Genomic DNA, 21,840 nt, shown 5'->3' with positions numbered 1-21,840 from the left:
TCCTCCCTTCACGAGAATAAGCTTCGGCATATTAATCCTCTCCCGGTGCCTTGGACAACCTCCTCTCGGCCCTCCCGCCGAGAGGAGATTATTTTAACTCTGCTGCATATTGGGCACTGCCTTTTTTTGTACCCAAATTTTAACTGTCCACCACTACCTGCTGGAATGCCCTTTTTTTACTAATTTACGTTCCATCTTGGGTTTGCCATCTGATTTATCAGCTGTTGCCCGCGTTTATCTTTTTATCCGTCGAAGCAATATGGTGAAGGCCATTTAATGTTTAGTTTTGGATCTCCATTTTTGTATGGTGTGTTTTTTAGTACTTTTTCCATGTGCCTTGTTTAGATGTCTTCTATTCTTTCCATTGGGACTGACATACAGTCGTTTCCCTTGTCTGTGTGTTTGCTTTCTATAGTTTTGACTTGGGCGTTTATTACCTCAGTTGTTTTTTGTGCCCTAAAACAAAACAGACAACAAAAAACAATAAAAGATGTTGTTACCCATCTGGTGGAACAGTGAAGGTGCTGTGTGCTACAAAGTGATTCCCTTAGGTGTAACCATCACTGTCGACATTTATTGCCATCAACTGAGATGTCTTGCAGATGCAATCCAAGAACAGTGACCAGGAAGACTGCATGAAGTGAAGTGAAGATACTCCATGACAATGCCCGCTCGCATTCTGTTTAACTAACAAACACTATACAGGAGTTGGGTTGGGAAGTCACTCCACACCCATCTTATTCACCTGATCTTTTGCTCTCAGATTTTCACCTTTACCACACACTATCAAAGAACTTCCAAGTAACTTCTATTCTGGATGGAAATGCGTTCCGAACATGGCTCGACAAATTCTTTGCCTCAAAACGACAAGATTGCTACAGTTGCAGAATCAAAAAGTTACCCTAGAGGTGCTGCAAGATCTGAATGTGGATAGTGTCTGATCCTGGGGCGGAGGACCGGGATGAACTGAGAGCATGATCTAGCTCCCTCATAATGAAGGTGGCATTGTAGCACTCATGATTCGGAGAAGAGAAGGGTTTTGCCCAAGCCGCCTCCACTCGTTTCCTATGGGTAAAGGCAGGGTGATAGTGGGAAGAGCTCGAAACTTCTGCAAAATGGCGGCCCAAGGTGTTGGAGGTAGCAACAGGATCCATTATGACAGCGGCACCTACTGTCAGGCTGGAAATTGGAGAAAGGATCTTCGTCACAGAGAGCCGTCGAAGGTTGGCCCACACAACAGAGGAAGGTGTGGAACTGTTAAAAGAACTAGTGAATGAAATCCAACTAGCTCTTTTGCTATCCCGAAGAACTCAATGACACTTTTCACACATCTGTTCATAATGAATGCAGTTTTCCAGCGTAGGGCGGCGGTTAAAAATGCGAAGAGCATGTCTCTGTGCACAAATTGCGCGGCACGCCTCAGTCCACAAATGGATTGGGACACGACGTGGTAAAGAGGAAGTGCGAGGAATGGAATGTTCTGCAGCAGTAAAGATAATGTTTGTGAGGTAGTCCAGCTGGTCATCACAATTGAGGAAATCTTGTTCTGTGAAGCTGCCATTTGGGCATGCATGTGGATGGGGTAGGAGTCAGCAGACGGAGAGCACACAGGAAATAGTCACTCCAGTAGGCGTCAAAAAGAACAGACCACTCAAGACGATGAGCAAGCTGGGAAGTACAAAAGGATAGGTCCAAATGGGAATAGGTGTGCGAGGAGTCAGAAAGGAAAGTGGGTGCACCAGTATAAAGGCAGAAGAGGTCGAGTTGGTTAAGGGCACCTCTCTGGCTGGCCCTGGGAGAACACCAAAGGGGATGATGCGCATTAAAGTCACCGAGTAGCAAAAACGGTGGAGGTAGCTACCCAATAAGCTCAAGGAAGTGGGCCCTGGTGACATCGAAGGATGGAGGTACATAAACAGTACAGAGGGAGAAAGTCGGGTGGGGAAGGAAGAGGTGAACGGCAACAGCTTGAAGATGGGCCGTCAGGAAAATGGGTTGACTGTTGAACGTCATCCCGTATAAGCAGCATGATGCCCCCATGAGATGGGATGCTGACTTCAGGTGGAAGGTCAAAACAAATTGGTAAGTTATGTGGAAGTTCAAACTGGTCTTGAGGGCACAATTTCGTTTCCTGAAGGTAAAGTACACGGGGATGCTGCTATGCGAGAAGCAGCCACAAATCCTCTTTGTGGGACCGAAGGCCATGAACGTTCCATTCGAGGACAGTCATGAGGAGGAAGAGATGTAGGGGTGTCAACTCAGAGTCTGCCGAGGGACAGCCGGTGGAGAGTCGCTACTACAGGGCACAGAAGCAGGAGAATCCTGCTCCATGGGGTCAACATAAGCATCGGCGTGCTTGTGTGGTCAGTCGGTGGAGTCCAACACCGAAAAATGGTTGGTGGTGCGCACTTGTGAGACAGAGGCCGGCCAGGCTAAGTGATCACGTGACGACACCGTCGAGCAGGATCTTCGAGTTGGTGAAGGGGAAGACTGTTTGTCTTTAGCAGACTTCTTCGAGCCCTTCCGGGTAGAGGAAGACTCTGGTGGTGTTTGGCTGGAGGAGCGGGGGAAGTGTTCTCAGGAGTACTCCTTCTAGCCTTTCCTGCCTGCCGGTTGTGTAGTGGGTAGCTCCGCCCCTTTAGGCGAGAGTTTGACAGTTTGTTGCACAGCTGGACGGAGGGATGGCGATGCTACCTTGAGACACTGGGCGACTTCACAACCTCAGAGCCAAATTTGAGGTCGCATGTCTGTGTAGCCATGTTCTTCATGGAGGAGGGGTAACAAGAACTGAACTATAAGTGCCAGTAACTTGTGAGCTACTGGGTAAGGCACTTTTTCCTTTACCCAAATCTCTTGAACAGACAGTTCATCTAGATACATGGGACAATCCCGGCAGAAGGCGGTGTGGCCGCCATTGCAGTTGATACAGTGGGGAGAAGGAGGTGGACATTCACCCTCGTGTGCATCCCTGCCACAGGTTATGCATTTGGCTGGGTGTCGACAAGACGTTCAAGTGTGACTGAACCGATGAAACTGGTAACAGCGGCTTTGGAATGTACGGCCAGCTTGTGATGATTTCGTAGCCTGCTTTAATCTTGGACAGCAGCACCACCCTAACAAAGGCGAGGAAAAGAGTGCGGGTGGGCACCAAGGAGGAATTGACCTTTTTTATTACACAATGAATGGCAATGACACCCTGATCAGAGACATAAGATTGTATTTCAGCCTCGGTTTGACCATCAAATAGCCTGGTGTAAATTACACCACGAGAAGAATTCAAAGTTCTATGTGCCTCGACACGAACAGGGTAGCCGTGGAGAAGCAAGGCAGCAAGTAGTTGTGCTTGAGCATCAGAAGCCGTCTCCAAAAGCAAGGTGTCATTCCGTAAACAAGAACAGGATTTCACAGGGCCAGCAATTGCATCAACTTTCTGGATTATAAACGGACTGACCGTGGTGAAGGACTGACCGTCTTCAGTACATGATACCACAAGGAACCGCAGAGCAGTGGGAAGAGTCTTCAAATAAGTAGCCTCATTACGTTTACGTTTCGTCAGTGTCGATGGAGAGGATGAGTGACTCATTGTGAGGAAATCCTCCACGATTGCCAGCATCTCCGATGGCGCGCTCCTTCCCAACTGCGGCCCCCTACACAAGGGGGCACACCCGCCTTGTGTGATTGTTCACACCTCAGGTCACACCTCCCAACCACCTGATGGAGGGACCAATGGGCAATCTGAGGCAATCACCCATCCCTGGGCCTTGCCTGTACCAGGGGGTATGCGTGAATCCTACCTGTCGACCCGGGGCGGGAAATTACGCGCTACCCAGTCATCTTCTAAACGTCAGACACATGAGCCGGCCTTCAGGAGCGCACAGAGAGGAAAAAGAAAAAAGAGGATCCTCAAACGCCGAAGCAGAGGAATGACAGGAGAAGGGAAACAAAGAAAGGAAAAAGGAGCCAAAAAGAAAGTTGTGACTGTTCACAGGTCAGCAACAGAATGCAGAACATTCTTAATAATACCTGAGACATCTTCACCAAGGGAGGGGAAAAAGAGCAGCAAGAGGATAGACATGCAGCACAGAAGGGAAAAAGTGCTGTAAAGGCTGGGGGCCCTTTGTAGCCAAGCACGAACCCACCAAAGAGTGATAAGCCCCCAGGTGTGGGGGGTGGTTATCTTTTGTGGACACATGCAGGTCTTTGGGTGGGGAGTTGCTGCTTTGTTTCGGGTCAACCATTCCTTTCTTTTCCTTATGTTAGTATAAAGGCACCTCTTCTCGTCACCGGTAATCATACAGGACAGAAATGGGTGGTGTTGCTCATGAGTCAACTGATGATGAGCAAGGAGATACGCACAATGGCCACCGGCCGATTTTTGTGATTTTGGCTTAGAATGTGCACTACCGATACAACCGATTTTTTGAACCTTCCCCATTGCATGCAAATGTCACACGACAGTGGAATGAACACAATTCATCACATTTACCAATTCTTGAGGGCACTGGCATGGATCATTAATGTGTTTAAACAATCTTCATCAAACCACAAAGGACTTCCTGAACATGAAGAGTCACCTACATCAAAAATGATTCTCTTTAAAATGAGGAATACATTTTCTTGTCATATCTGTCCAATGGCATTATCCCCATATGTGGCACAAATGTTTTTGGCTGTCTCCGCTGCTGACATCCCTCTATTGAATTCAAACAGACGAATATGTCAGAAATGTTGTGATTTCTCCACTTGACACTCCATTTTCTAGCATCCACAGCTCCACTTGCTATATCAAAAAGTCAAAATAAGAATACGTAAATTCAAATAACAACAGTGAACTACAAATGAAAAATGATAATCAATCAATAAACCTGTAGCAACTGGAATACGAGAAGCAACTTATGGTCAGGAGAAAATTTAAAACATACGACAGTGTAAAGAAAAGAAGAAGGTCAACAGGCAATTCAATTTCTTTTATTAATGAAAGGTTATTCTGTAATCTGCTGTTATGTCGAACATCTTTTAATCACATGTTCTTTAGAAACAAATAAACCCCTAATCCTTTAGCAAATCTAACTCCCATGTATTAAATAGCTTTAAACATCTGATTACTTTAAAAATGACTTGATGTGTTAAATGTTTGGTGTTAAGGATGCAAGTAAGAAAAAGTTCAGAAAATGTTTGGAATTATGCTTAAAGTTTGTTGGAAGCACTAAGTGCTCTCATTATGAAACATTGGATGAAAAATAGTGAGGGTAATTTGTGCTCCCTTTTAAGCAAAAGCTAGTTTTTCAGACATAGAAATGTTTATGACATCTCATGAACTGTGTGTTGTACAACAATATCATTTTGCAATTACATGTGGATACTATCTGTAAACTGTGTTGAAAATAGAATCAGTAGTAAAGAAATAATAAAATGTCATGCCTGATGCTGAAGTTTGATTACATGAACAGCAAAAATATGGTCAGTCATAAACTGTTGTCTTTTCATCATTTTGTGGAAAGTATCACAGAGAAAAAGTTTCTTAGAGCTTTGAAATTATGTGTAAAGTTTGTCAAAAGCTGCTAAGTGCTCTCACTTTCAGAAACTGGAAGAATATAGCCTGTGTATCACCATGGTGTCACTTTTTAACTGTAATACCTGGATTATTGTGTTAAACTTTTATATAACATTATACCCCTCAATGAGTAGATTATGACAGCAATGTAAAGTTTTAAACTCCGTCAACAATTATGCAAAATATTAAAAATAAAATTTTTGGTGGAACTGGGAACTGTTAAATAGGCACCCTACAATTGATATCAGGTTCTGGGTTTGTTGCATGTAGTACAAATTTGTTTTTGGAAACTTGGTAAAGCTCTTAGTCCAGCTGACACAACATATTGAGAGTTTAATCATCTAAACTGTAAACTGTGGCAATAAATATGTATGCTTGCATGCTTCAGTCAGTCAACCATGGTGGCACAAAAAATATATGTAATGTATGATCTGTGTCAAGTCAAATGTTTACCTTCCCACTGACATGGTACACCACCCTTCACGACTCTTCCTCGTGGATTACACTGAACATGACTTTGCACATGGTATAGAAATATCTGCATATTGTTGAAAGCTCTGTCACAGTCAGCCCAATAACACATATATTCCTCCCCATCAGGTATTGTGTTTCTACCTTCACCATCATATGTACATACCTGAAACAGCATTAATGGATATCTGCAATAAAATTTCTAATTACAGGACATAATAATAGTCACAAATATATTTCTTTCTATGAATGGAACTGAGAAAACAAAAAGCTATAGAGTGTGTGTGTGTGTGTGTGTGTGTGTGTGTGTGTGTGAAACAAAACACACACACACACACACACACACACACACACACACACACTATTTAAAGCACAGCAATAAATCCACATGAATTACAGAGAACTTAACGCGTTTCGAGTTCTGGAACACTTTTTGGCAAAGGTAGCATATACACAAGGTCTTTCAAACAACCCTGTAAAATGAAATTCACAAGTGTCAGATCTGAAGATTTAACATGTAGATATGAAGTCTAATTTGCCCTTAGTAAGGAGTAACCAGCCACCGCAGCGAGCCATTACTCGCAGGACCACCATTGCTAAAATATCTTCCTGTTATTAAAATTAAAAAATGGAAAATCCATGATGGAGTGTAACAATACTATGAGAAGGAAAGTTGCTACTCAGCATATAGTGGAGATGCCGCTTCGCAGATAGGCACAACAAAAAGATTCTCACAATTATAGCTTTCGGCCATTAAGGCCTTTGTCAGCAATACACACACACACACACACACACACACACACACACACACACACACACAAAAATGCAACTCACACATGATTGCACTCTCAGGCAACTAAAATTGTGTTCTAAGATGGCCCATCATTCTGGTTACAGGGTTGTGTTCAAGATGTCTAAACAGACCCCGAGTTGGAGTTTCACGATCTTGTGAGAAATAGTAAGGTAGTTATTAATGTTTTATTAAAATTTGATTGACACTGAGACTGACTCTGGATTAAAGCTATGGACACAAAATATGACGAAGGTCTGGAATTTGTGACATTTTATGACTGGATTAGTATTTTTTGCATTATTTCTGTGTTTCTGTTTTGGTTCAAACAGTATCAATTTTGGTTGCTGAGCCAAAATCACAGTGTAGACTTTGTTATGGATTTATGAATTTAGAAGATCTACCAACATCCCTTTCTTGCACAACCATATACAAAATTAATACTGAAGTCACCACATATAGCTAATTTCTGGTACTTCCTATAAAGTGAATCAAGAACCCTTTCTAGCTTGAGCAGAAGTCAGTGTTAGGGGACCTATACACAACAACAATTAGAAGTTTAGTTTCACTATATTCAACTGCCCCAACACAACATTTAAATATCTGTTCAGTGCAGTGTCATGATATATGTATGGACTCAAACAGAATACTGTTTTTTTTTTTACCTACATGGCCATTCCCTCACTCTGAAAGGAACTTCTTGAAAAACAGCCAGCTAATTGGTATCCCGGTAAAGGAAGCCTTTGAATTGTCAAATTATTTAAGTGGTGCTCTGATATACCAATAATTTCACAGTCAACATCTATAAGCAGTTCATTAACTTTATCTCTAATACCTCATATTTTGATGAAATATGTTAATTCCTTCTCCACTTGGAAACATGACGTCCTCTGAAGGTGATTCCTTAGTTAGAGGGACTTCCTTTAAGCAGGTAAACTTATCAGCTGACTTCACTATAAAAAAGGTGCAGCTATAACACCAACTACTACAGGAATTTTTCCATGAGTGATCCCACCACTACCCCCTCTACACTGTCACCTATAAGCTTTGCCAGCCTCCTCTTCCCATACCTATTGAGGTGCAGGCCATGCCCAGTGAAACCCAAACCACTGATAGACTCAACTGGAACTGCAATGTGACACATGCCCCCCCCCCCCCCGCCATCAGTGCCCTCTCCAGCCCCATGTTAACATGCCTTACAGCCACATTAAGATGAGGCCGATCATGACACTGAAAAAGTTGCATGAAGTGCACATTAGTGCCACCTCTCAAGACTATTCCCTGCTCCACATACTGTCACTACCTGATCCTCTTTCGTAAAATTCCTACATAGCTCCCCTATGCTGACAGTCACCTGAGCCAACCCTGCACTGGGCTTCACAATGCTGGTGACCTGGTACTCACTCTCCAACACTTCCTGCAACTGCTGGCCCACAATTCTACTGTGGGAACTACCTAGCAGCAGAACCTGATAGACTTTGCGAGTGACTTCGGCCTCCCAACTGCTGAGGACTGCTGCATGTTTCCTACACCTACAGCTACAAGAGGCTCCTCTCAACTCAACTCTGACAGAGTGCATATACACAAAGCACAACTGTCTGAATACCTCCTCCTCCTAGCTGTCTTCTTGCCAACTGCCAGTTCCCATTCCCCAGCACCCTCTTCAACCTATCTAGTTCCTCATTCGTGTATTGTAACTGCACCTGAACAGCACAGATATTACGCTCCTGCTACTCTATCAACTCATTTCTATTACCGATTATGCATTCCCAGGAGAGGATCTCGCTAGAATGCCCACTGGCTTCCTCACTACATTCCCCCAATGAAAATACTTTGAACAAATCCCACATCATAACCCACTACTTACAAACCTACGACACAGCCCACACTTCTCAGTCATGGTACAATTTAACAGTCACTGGGGAGGGGGGGATGTCTATGTTACCTAAGTTCAGTTACACCAGTAGAACTATTTATAGAACTAACAATAGTGGTCTCAAAATTCTCTCTGTACTAAGAAAGCAACAACTATTATCAATATTACTAAACCGCAGCTAATACCAATACCATCAAAACTTCACAAAACTTATTAGCTAAAACCAAAAATTCAAGGGGCCACTGGTACACTCAGTGAAGTTAAAACAGTAAATGAAAATTTTGCAGAAAAATTTCACTAGAAACAATAAGAAATGTCAGCTGAAACTACTGCACAAAATTTACTAAATGCCTTCAACACACAGAAAACACTATAAATAAAACACAGCGAGTGAATGTTTCGAAAAGCTTATTAAATTGTTATTTCGCCACAAACAGCATGAAACACTGTTGAAAGCTATTAAATTTAATAACTGTATAACAGTGCACAAACAACTTTGTCAGTACTTAGCTTTATAGCTGCTACAGCTGCAACTGCACACTGAGAAATGTAAGCACACTATATAAAAGACTGACTGGATTGAATTACATGCCTCTTATGAATAGCTCTTATTCATATTATAAATTTGCTACATCTTGACTGAATTTCCTACATCACACTGAAGTCTTTCCTTCTCATCCCATCCAGTAAGCCTCCCCTGACCTGCAGCTCTGGGTGACTTTTCTGAACTGTCCACCCTTTTCTAAATCTCTCCAGTCCTTTTCCTTCACTCCTCTTCCTTCCCCTTCAACTCTTCTACCAGAAAGAGGCGGTACTGGCTCCGAAAATTTGTAATAGTTAAACATTTCTCTGTGTGTTTTCCTGCCTCTGCTTGGTGAATAGAGCTTTTTAACTATCAATTTATATTATATTGTCAATAATTGATTATTTTCATTGCGATGCTTAAGATTATGTTTGCAGAGCACACCCCACAAATCATCTGGGGACAAACCCACCTCAATCATGGAAGAGTTTCCAAGTTTATTTTATGCATTGTGGAGAATATATGTTAGAGTTGGTAGACTATCTGTTATATGGGGATTAATTGGTTGCACCTGGGAAACTGTATAGTTTCGTGGAATGTAAGAAGTACCTGGTGGAGTTTATGAGTACTTTTCTCACTGGAGATCAGTTGTAATTTACGATGTGTTATATATTTTTTTTTCTTAAGTAAATTGCTGAACAAAATGAACACAGTAATGAGAGAATGACTGGGAGATATACTTACCAATTTCTTGAGTAAAATGCAGGGAAATAGGAAGATGGACCAGATGCCCAGAAGGTAGTGATGACTAAGAGGTGGTTATAAATAACAGAACAGTTGTTTCGGGTATAAACATTGCAACAAAAGGACTTTGTGAAAAAGAGATATGGAAATAATGAGTAATTGCAAAGACTTGCAACTTCCAAATAAAAATGTATGAAATTTAGCATAAGCTGTTCTCAGTTTTTTTAAAGTAATTATAAGTAATGCACAAGAAAGAATTACTTTCCATGTTTACCAAATTAAGTGCAAAGTCACAAGTAAAATAGTTAAAGATATTTTTATTTGTTTAGACAATTGAGTGGTCATGACGTGCTTCAACTAAGTGGGAGGATACAATGGGAAACTTATTACTTTGGAGAAAGTTATGTGTTATTCCCTCTGTCTGCCTATCCGGCGAAGAATAGTTGTGACCTTGTGGAAGCATCTTGTTCTTTTAGTAAGTGTGTGTTCTTGGATCGCATATTGTGTAGGAAGTTTTCTGTTTCTTTTGTGCATGTCACAAGAGTGAAACTGGATGCAGTGTACAGTATGTGATCAAAAGTATCCGGACACTCCCAAAAACATACATTTTTCATATTAGCTTATTCTTGGGGGGGATATGGCATGGGAAATCTGTTTGTGAAGGCATCTGTCAGACCTTCAGCACACTGGGCAAGCGAGTTCTTGTCACTGCAGATACATTGTCCACAGGTGGCTAAGCTGTATCAAGTGATTTTTGATGTGGAAGGGATGGCAGCTGTCAATGTGCTGGTGCTGATGTGGTTAGTGGGTTTAATGTGGACAGAGGTGTGGATGGAGCCATCAAAGAAATGGATGTGAACGTTCAGTGAAGTGGCACATTGGGTAGAAGAGGAGCAGGTGAAGTGGATGGGAGAGAATGTGTTGAGGTTGTAAAGGAATGGGGATAGGGTGCCTTGGCCCTGATCCAGATCACAAAGATCTGGGCCTGAAACAGACTGGAGTTTTGGAGGCTATGAAGGTTTTGTCTAGATGGCCCATGAAGGTTTTGTCTAGATGGCCCATAGACAGATTGGCACAGGAGGGTGCCATGTGGTTGCCCATGGCTGTGCCATAAATAGGTTCATATAGCTTCCCTTCACGGGAAAAGTAGTTGTGAGTCAAGGTGTAGTTAGTAGGGTGTATAAGGACTGAGATAGTGGGTCTGGATGATGAGAGTGGTAGCATTCGATAGCAGCACAGCCATGGGCATAAAGGATGTTAGTGTACAGGGCGGTGGCATCAACAATGACATGTAAGGGTTGAGGAGTTAAAATGGGGAAGGTGAAAACTCGGTGAAGGAAATGTTTACTATCTCAGCCTCCCACAACACAGAAACTAACCACTTCCTTCACCAGCTTCCCACCATCCGCACCCCTTTACCTCCTGGAATCCTAATCATCACTATTTATGCCATCTCCCTGTACACAAATATAGTTCACATCCATGGTTTTGCCACTACCAAACACTACCTCTCCCATCATCCTGCAGACTCCAAGCTCGCCACCCCAGTCCTTAAACACCCTACCAATTATATCCGGACTCTCAATTACTTTTTCTTTGCAAAGAAGGTACACAAACCAATCTCCGGACAGCTGTGGGCACCCACATGGCAACCTCCTATACCAATCTGTCTATGGGCCATCTCAACAAAACCTTCCTAGCCTCCAAGAACTTTCAACCCCCAATCTGTTTCAGGTCCAGATGTTCGTGATCTTGATTCAGGGCCAAGACACCCTGTCCCCATTCCTTCACAACCTCAACACATTCTCTTCCATCCACTTCACCTGCTTCTCTTCTGTCCAATGTGCCACTTCACTGAAAGTTTACATCCACCTCTGTGATGGCCCCATCCACACCTCTGTCCACATTAAACCCACTAACCGCTATCAGTACTTGCATTTCGACAGCTTCCATCCCTTCCACATCAAAACGTCCCTTGACACAGCTTAGCCACCCCTCCCTCCCGATCACAATGTAGCTAACCTGCTGGTACATTGTAGGGGTAGCGCATTTGTGTGTGTGTGTGTGTGTGTGTGTGTGTGTGTGTGTGTGTGTGTGTGTAGTTCAAAAGTTTTCTTTCTTTTTGTGTGTGTTTTTTCCAATGATTTGACACTTCTGCTTTTCGGTGAGTGGTCTCCTTTATCCTTTAATCCAAAAGAATTTACAGCCTACCAGAACTTTCCTACAGACTATATACTGCGATTGCAATTATGTCACTCTTCAGTGAATTGTGATGTTTGATTATTATGCCGGGCCGGTGTGGCCGAGCAGTTCTAGGTGCTTCAGTCTGGAACCGCGCAACCGCTACGGTCGCAGGTTCGAATCCTGCCTCGGGCATGGATGTATGTGATGTCCTTAGGTTAGTTAGGTTTAAGTAGTTCTAAGTTCTAGGGGACTGGTGGCCTCAGATGTTGAGTCCCATAGTGCTCAGAGCTATTTGAACCACTATTATGATTATGTGAAAACTGTAAATGAGTATTTGTTGGTGGGGGTGCTACAATTAAACTACATTGTATGAAAAGTTTATTTGATAAACCATTGCCTTGCCTTACTGGAAGCTTTAAAGAATGTTTAATGAATATAAATGGTCTATATAATTACAATAATTGAAGCATACAATGATCATACTGTTTATTAACCCTAGGATGCCTAAGGCGGGGGGGGGGGGGGGGGGGGGGGGGGGGGGGGGGGGGGGGGTGTGTGTTGAACCCACAATTTTTTTATGTCCCCTGCTTTTTCCCAAGTAACTTTCATACTACATATTCCCTTTGAGTTATTCTTTGTTGGCTATTTTATAAAACGTTAGTGTCAATATATTTTATAGAAAATTCCTGCTTTGAAAGAGAAAATAAATAAACTTATTATGGGTCCAACACCCCCCTCCCCCTCCATAGGCTTCCATGCTATGGAAAATTTCCCTTAGTAGGATTTTGTATTTCTCATCTCTACAACAATGCAAGTTAGTTTCTTGTTGGTTGGTATTCTTGATATTCACAACAATCAGTTTACTTTCAGAGGAAGTGATTGTTGATGTCAGTCAGCTGTTATTTACCTTGTAAACTTGCAGTGAGTTAGTGCAGTTCCCTACTGTTCACACCCAGACTTAGAAATGACTAAAAGAATACGTGACTCGTCTTTAGAAAGAGTTCTGAATGAAATTTTAGATGAAGATTCTGACTCGAGGAGTGAAAGTGAATATGAGGATGGTGTTATGGAGTATGATTCAGATCGGGAAAGTGATGTGGATGTTAGAGAAGATGAAGAAGCGCAGCTTCAGGCAGTGACCATCAGGATGTTATTGTGGCTAAGTCTGGAAGACGGTACGTAAACATACAGCCTAGAATTCCTCGGAGATCTGTTGCTAATCTAGTATGAGAGCAGGCAGGAGTAACTCCAGCTGGTGTTTACCATTCACCTGGAGAAGACTTGAAGTTAATTCTTACACCTGACATCATGGATGTTATAGTAAAATATTCAAATGAAGAGGCAGTTAGGCAAAATGTTACTTTGACTAATGAGAAAGAATTGTATGCCTTTATAGGAATCCTGATACGTATGGGGGGTAAATAAGGAGAATTCTGTCAGTGTACACGATCTCTGGTCAGACCTAATAAGTCGGCCAGTTTACAAGGGTATTATGGCAAGAGAAAGTTTCAAGGAACTTATTGCAATCATAAGGTTTGATGACAAAAGTACCCGCCAGCTAAGAAGGGAAGCAGACAAGTTCACAGCAATACGTGATGTTTTCAACAAAGTGAATGATAGGTTTCCACTACTGTATAAACCAGGGGTCCACCTCACCACTGATGAGGTGCTCAGCTTGTTTAGAGGGCGCTGCCCCTTCAAAGTATTTATGAAGGATAAACCGGGCAAGTATGGCATCCTTACGAGGTGCGGCTAGAAAAAAACCGGACTGATGCTGGAAAAAACATTTATTTACAATTTCATGTTATCTCCTTCAATGTACTCTCCTCCTCGGTCTCTACACCGCTCCATACGAATTTTCCACTGTTCATAGCAATGCTGCAGATTGACTTTAGGGAAAAGAAAAAAGTCACAGGGGGGCCAAATCAGGTGAGTAGGGTGGATGATCTAAGTTGGGAATGTTGTGTTTTGCCAAAAACGTCTTCACTGACAACGCACTGTGAGCTGGGGCATTGTTTTGGTGAAGGATCCATGACTTTTTTCTCCACAAATCGTTCCGTTTTCTCCGTACTCGCTCACGTAGGGTAGCCAGGACGCTAATGTAGTAATGCTGATTCACTGTTTGTCCCTCTGGTACCCAATCAATGTGCACAATCCCTTTGATGTAAAAAAAAAAAAAAAACAATCATCATTGCCTTGAATTTCGATTTTGACATTCGTGCTTTTTTTTGTCGTGGAGAACCAGGAGTTTTCCAATGCATCGATTGGCGTTTAGTTTCGGGATCGTAAGTAAAAAACCACGATTCATCGCAAGTAATAACATTTTGTAAGAAGGTGGGATCACTTTCAATGTTTTCCAGGATGTCAGAACAAATCATTCTTCGGCGTTCCTTCTGTTCAATTGTGAGACACTTTGGAACCATTTTTGAACACACTTTGTTCATGTTGAAACTTTCATGAAGAATCTGCCTAACACTTTCCTTGTCAACTCCTGTTAACTCAGACACTGCTCTGATTGTTAAACGGCGATCTTGTCGAACAAGTTTACCGATTTTTTCAATGTTTGCATCAGTTTTTGCTGACAATGGTCTGCCAGTGCGAGTGTCATCACTGGTGTCTTCGCGGCCATCTTTAAATCGTTTAAACCACTCAAACACTTGTGTTCGCGATAAACAATCATCGCCGTACACTTGTTGTAACATTACAAACGTTTCACTTGCAGATTTTCCTAGTTTGAAACAAAATTTGATGTTAACACGCTGTTCTTTCTGTACAATCAACATTTTCCGACGCACAGACAAAACGTCAACTACTTAAAACAGACGCCACGGGCAGATTGAGTGCAGGAGGCAGATGAAACTCGAGCAGTAGGCGGAGCGAGAGTCACGTGACAGGCCACGCGACTTTCAGCCTTATTGCATTCGTTTTATTGCTTCACCAGTATTAGTCCGGTTTTTTTCTAGCCACACCTCATGTACGCAACATGTCTGATGCAGTTGACAGATACGTCTTGAATATGGAACCCTATGCAGGTAATGTTCAGAATTTGTCGAAAGAAGAACAGGGTTCAGCAGCTGTTGTCAAACGTCTGGTAGCACCTGTGAAAAATACTGGTCAAAATATTACTACAGACCGGTACTACACATCGGTGGATTTGGCGGAAGAGTTATACCAAGACTACAAAGTTACTACAGTAGGAACTCTCCAGTCAAACAGGAAGCATATTCCAGACATAATGAAGAGCACGTCAAATCGAGAGCTATAATCGAGAGCTATATTCATCAATGTTCTTGTTCACAGACCTATCAACAGGTAGGCCTCCAGTAACTTTGGTGTCCTACATAGCAAAAACGAAACCAAGCAAAAACTTACTGATGTTGTCAACAATGCACCAAGATAAAGATACTGTTGGAGGAGAGAAGAATAAAACCGAGATAAATGCATATTATAATTCCACTAAAGGTGGAATTGATACCATTGATCAAATGGCGCATATGTACACCTGCAAGATGGGAACAAAGAGATGGCCTCTATCTGTATTTTACACTCTTATCGACATTTGTGCTATCAATGCAACCACCATATTCATCCTGCAACATCCAAGATGGAATGAAAAGAAACACAACAAACGGAAACTTATCTTCTGCAAGCTGGGATGGAACTAGTGAAATTGCAGGTAGAAGAAAGAAGTGCCAATGCAAGAGGGTTATCTAACCAAATTGTTCAATCAATGGAGAATATTCTACAAAAGAAAACCAAAGAAGTGACAACAGACGCACGTCAGCCTCCTGCAGGGAAAGGTCGGTGCCATATTTGTGTAAGAGAAGCTAAAACAAAGAAGCAGAAGTACAGCAATCTAAGTAAACCAAAACAGTATTGTGGACAGTTCATAAACATGTGTGTAACACACATTCAGAAAAAATTGTGAAGTGTGTCTCTTGCCTTGAAGTTGAGGACTCAGAGTAGTATATTGTATATGAACACATCTGTATTTTGTATTGTAATATGTCAATTTTTTATTCACTCAATCCAATATTTATAAACCGATGCCTTAGTTAAAATACATAAGCCATTTTGAAAGTTGTAATTTTTTGTCAGTAAACTTATTTAATACCTGTGGGCTCACCGAACACCCCCCCCCCCCTCCCCCCCCCCCCCCCCTAGGCATTCAAGTTAGAAAGAAAGGCTTGGGCGTCCTAGGGTTAATCTGTCACTATATGAACATATTGGACTTATACAGGAATTACTAATTTCAAAATATTAAAATGTTGATCTAGCATTACTGGTCATAATTACCCCACAAACCTGGGTCAAAAGCAGATCTTCCAGGCCTTTACATCCAATTCTGGTACTGCTGATCCCACCAGAAAACAGGTTAGGAGTACATTTTTTGTCACTCAGTATTATCCTGGTCTTCAATGTATTAATCAGCTACTTCGACAAGACTATGACTTCCTAACATCTGCCCTGAAATGAGGCCCACAACACCTAACATGGCTTTTCTGTGTCTCCCCAAACTCTGCAATAGCCTGGTCAGACCCTACGATCATTCAGCATCTATTTCCCAACCACATGGCTCCTACTCCTGTGACTAACCTCGCCATGTGACTTGCCCTAACCACCCTCCTACCTGTACCAAACCTATAACTGGCAAAACATATACCATCAAAGGGATCTGTGAAATGGCACATTGTGTACCAGCTGTTATGGAAACACTGTTCGGCGTTCTACATTGGTATAACTAACACTAGTTATCAGTTATGATGAATACGAATGGACATAGACAAAGGATGTACACTGACAACACACAATATCCTGTTGCAGAGCATGCTCTACAACATGACAGTTGTGATCACGGTGCCTGTTTCGGCACACTTGCCATTTGGATTCTTTCACCAAACACTAGCTTCCCAGAACTCTGCTGGTGGGAACTGACATTGCAACGTGCCCCGGATTCTTGCCACTCGTATGGCCTTAACTTTTGTTATATTTCTTTGGTCTTGCGATTTCTTCTCAGTACCTATTCTTTTCTTCACGCCCTTTCAGGTTTCTGTATCTTTTATTTTCTTACCTCCTGTCTTATGACTGCAAAGCAGGCGAGCCCTGTTCAAAGTTCCCTTGTGCGATCCCCCCCCCCCCCCCCTCCTCCCCATTCATTGTATTCAGATTCGTATCTGTGTCGTGGTGGAATATTCATTTGCAACTGCGAGTTGTAAAGAAGGGACCTATAATGATGAAAGAAGTTGATTCTGCACAACTACTCTATTAGCAACCGAAACAAAATGGCTATCGAATGGGAACCACAAATGTTTGATGACAAGGCATCAAGTCAACCAATTCCTCCACCGGAAAACACATCTGGCATGTCATACAAGGCATCAGTGACAGTACATGTGTCATATGATAGGAATCTCTTATTGATGCACCTAATTTGTATGCCTGGTAAGTGAGTGAGATATGTCTCCCTGCTCAATTTAGGTGTTCATATGAATGTAAATGTGACCACTCCCAAGGACATGATGAAAACATAACAGTTTGTCACATAAGCTGCAACAAATGAACGCAACAGTTTCACAACCATATAGTTTCTCTGTGCGTAGTCAAAACATATATTTTTAACATTTTTGAAGCTGCGTTCCGTTTTGGAATCCTTTTTTTGTAACATAGTTCACACCCGCTTTTTGTTGCTTTCATTTTTGTGAGATGTCTATATGGTACCTTGCCTGCTCTCACTATTCATCATGTTTACTTACGACAGTAACGTATTCTTACCACATGGCTCATGTTCTATAACCAATGTATAGTATGACAACTGCCAATATTGCAGAAAGAGAACATACATTCATAACATTGTCAAATAAATAAATAAAATAATGGCACAAGTGAGTTTTAAACACAGCTCGCCCACTTGGCAGTCCAATACCGTGACCGCATCCCATGACACCGTTGCTATTTCAGGCTGCTCTTTATTGCAGTCCTTGGTCTTGGAAAGTTTGTTGTCTCTATTTTGCCCTTTTTTTCCATAGTTCAGCACACCTCCTTCCTGTTTTCATGCTTGATCTGCACTCAATTTTTGAAGAGCTATCCACTGGGCCCTCTTACCACTAAATCTGAGGAGGTTGGGATGGGGAGGTTACTTCGTGAGAATGATGGATGAGGTGCAACAGACAGATTCCATATTTCTAGATTTCCGGAAAGCATTTGACACAATACCCCATTGCAGGCTGTTAATGAAGGTACGAGCATATGGAATAAGTTCACAGATACGCGAGTGGCTTGACGACTTCTTTAATAATAGAACCCAGTATGTTGTCCTCAACGGCAAGTGTTCATCAGAAACAAGTGTGATGAATGACAACTAGCCCTGAATATGGAAAAACGTAAGTCAATGCAGATGAGTACGAAGATCAAAGCTGTAATGTTCAGATACAGTACTGCTAGTGTCCTGCTTGACACAGTCCAGTCCATTAAACATCTGAGCATAACGTTGCAAGCATTGTGAGGTTTAAGAAGCACGTGAGAACTGTGCTAGGGAAGGCAAATGGTTGACTTCAGTTTATTGGGAGAATTTTAGGAAAGTGTGGTTCACCTGTAAAGGAGATTGCATATAGGATGCTGATGCGACCTATTCTTGAGTACTGATAGTGTGTTTGGGATCCGTACCAGGTCGGATTGAAGGAAGACATCAAAGCAATTCAGAGGAGGGCTGCTTGATTTGTTACTGGTAGATTCGAACAACACATAAGTGTTACGGAGATGTTTTTGAACTCAAATGGGAGCCCCTAAAGGGAAGGCAATGTTCTTTATGAAAAACACTATTGAGAAAATTTAGAGAACCGGCATTTGAAGCTGATTGCTGAATGAGTCTACTGCCGCCAACGTACATTGTGCTTAAGGACCACGAAGATAAGATACGAGAAAATTAGGGCTCATATGGACACATATAGAGAGTTGTTTTTATCTCACTCTGTTGGCGAGTGGAACAGGAAATGAAATGACTAGTTGTGATACAGGATACCCTCCGCCAGGCACTGTGCGATGGCTTGCAGAATATCTATGTCGATGTAGAAGAAATTTTTGAAGCATCTTTTGTGAGCTGTACAACAAAATTTCCTAAATTAGAAAAATTTCTACAGAGACAATTTTATAGATAGGAAGATGTGCTTTGGACTACAGAGACGGTGTGAGATCTCCGATCCACTTTTAAGAAAAAATTACAAGGATTGGATAGATGCTCAATTTGGGTAGCAACAAGTGATTGAAAATTTCTCAGGCAAATGCTTGACCGTTATCCAACAAGCATTTTGCATGTGCAAAAGGGAAAATTATATAAAAGTCAGAACAAGCTGGTCTGGTTTAAGACCCAAGAGATGCCAAGCTGAGAGGGCTGCCAGAGGTGCCACAACTGTGAGTTTTCTGTACAATACGTACCATCTACATCTAAATCTACATGATTACTCTGCAATTCACATTCAAGTGCTTAGCAGAGGGTTCATCGAACCACAATCACACTATCTCTCTACCATTCCTCTCCCGAACAGCGCGCGGGAAAAACAAACACCTAAACCTTTCTGTTCGAGCTCTGATTTCTCTTATTTTATTTTGATGATCATTCCTAAAACAGCTAATAGCACTTTTAAACTACAAAAAAGGGCCATTAGAATCTTGTCTGGGTGCAAGCCTACAGACTCTTGTAAACCCCTGTTTAAGAAATCTGGTATTCCTCCATTACCATGTGTATACATTATGGAAACCCTTTTGTTCTTTAAATTAAATGTAATAGGCAAGGACCGGAGACTGCAAAAAAACTGTGATATACATGAGCACTTTACCAGACAAAACAGAAACTTACATATGACTCAAATCAGCACAGCACTGTGCCAAAAAGGTACTTTTCACATGGGAGTTAAGCTTTATAACAAACTTCCTGAAAACATAAAAGCTATCACTGAGGTCAATACATTTGGAAAATCTCTTGAGTCATATTTACAGCATCACTGCTTTTACTCCATTTAACAATATTTAAATTTATGAAATGTGTTATATAAATGCTTACGTGTAAAGTGTATTATTGTAACCTTAAATATGTATGCCTTGTAATGACTTTCAGCCCTTATTTTTATAACTTGACTTGTCCAATGTCTTATGCATAAGCTGCTATGTAGACAACAGGACCAATAAAAAATACAATACAATACAATACCTATGTAGGTTGGGCTCAACAAAATATTTTCGCATTCGGAAGAGAAAGTTGGTGACTGAAATCTCGTAAATAGATCTCGCCGTGATGAAAAACGTCTTTGCTTTAATGACTTCCACCCCAACTCGCGTATCATATCTGCCACACTCTCTCCCCTATTACGTGATAATACAAAACGAGCTGCCCTTTTTTGCACCCTTTCGATGTCCTCCGTCAATCCCACCTGGTAAGGATCCCACACCGCGGAGCAATATTCTAACAGAGGACGAATGAGTGTAGTGTGAGCTGTGTCTTTAGTAGACTTGTTGCATCTTCTAAGTGTCCTGCCAATGAAACGCAACCTTTGGCTCGCCTTCCCCACAATATTATCTATGTGGTCTTTCCAACTGAAATTGTTCGTAATTTTTACACCCAGGTACTTAGTTGAATTGACAGTCTTGAGAATTTTACTATTTATCGAGTAATCGAATTCCAACGGATTTCTTTTGGAACTCATGTGGATCACCTCACACTTTTCATTATTTAGCATCAACTGCCACCTGCCACACCATACAGCAATCTTTTCTAAATCACTTTGCAACTGATACTGGTCTTCGGATGACCTTACTAGACGGTAAATTACAGCATCATCTGCGAACAACCTAAGAGAACTGCTCAGATTGTCACCCAGGTCATTTATATAGATCAGGAACAGCAGAGGTCCCAGGACACTTCCCTGGGGAACACCTGATATCACTTTAGTTTTACTCAATGATTTGCCGTCTATTACTACGAACTGCGACCTTCCTGACAGGAAATCACGAATCCAGTCGCACAACTGAGACGACACCCCATAGGCCCACAGCTTGATTAGAAGTCGCTTGTGAGGAACGGTGTCAAAAGCTTTCCGGAAATCTAGAAATACGGAATCAACTTGAGATCCCCTGTCGATAGCGGCTATTAGTAGTAGAGGCCAGCTGAAGTGCTAAGCAGAAAGGGGTGCCCGAAGGCAAGGCTTGTAAACCCTGTGTATCACAATTAGTAGTGAAAACTGACTTGGGTGAAAGTGTACAAGGGAAAGGGGCGGGAGGAAGGAGTAGGGCACTACCTGACAAGTCTCTTGTGTAGAAAAATGTTCTTGAATCAGCTGGGAAGAAGCCAAGATCTTGTGTTACTTGCATTCTATGCAAAATACTGAAATATTATAATGAAAGTCATTGAAATTTCCAGACATATGCACATTGTGACAGAAAATTAATAATGCATGTAACAGAATTAAAGCTCTATGAGATTTTGTAAAATGATAGACAGGACAAACAGTCATTTCAGGGCACAACGTGATGTAGTCGAAGCCCACTTTCTAATAATTACACTCTTAAGACCTGAAAGGACCACACTTATGAAATATCAATTAAAACTGAAATTCGTCTGCATTAGCAATTTTTAGTTATCACTGTGTGGTACTTGTTACTAGCTCACTAAGAACTTAGGGACAATAGAACTAGAGATTTGCATGCAT

At 41.8% G+C, this 21,840-nt stretch overlaps 1 protein-coding gene across 1 annotated transcript in view; it reads right to left on the bottom strand.

Annotated features, from left to right (window-relative positions):
* The window catches only part of LOC124804891 (histone H4 transcription factor), a 94,915-nt gene that overhangs the window by 38,020 nt on the left and 35,055 nt on the right, over positions 1-21,840 (bottom strand). Inside the window, exon 4 of the mRNA XM_047265264.1 lies at positions 6,008-6,191. Within this exon, the coding sequence (XP_047121220.1) occupies positions 6,008-6,191 (184 nt within the window). The remainder of the gene's footprint in view (positions 1-6,007; positions 6,192-21,840) is intronic.

This window comes from Schistocerca piceifrons, chromosome 7 (genome assembly GCF_021461385.2).
Source record: "Schistocerca piceifrons isolate TAMUIC-IGC-003096 chromosome 7, iqSchPice1.1, whole genome shotgun sequence".
Taxonomy (NCBI): Eukaryota; Metazoa; Arthropoda; class Insecta; order Orthoptera; family Acrididae; genus Schistocerca; species Schistocerca piceifrons.
Note: the sequence above shows the minus strand (reverse complement) of the source record. Positions and strands in the feature narration are given on the sequence as shown.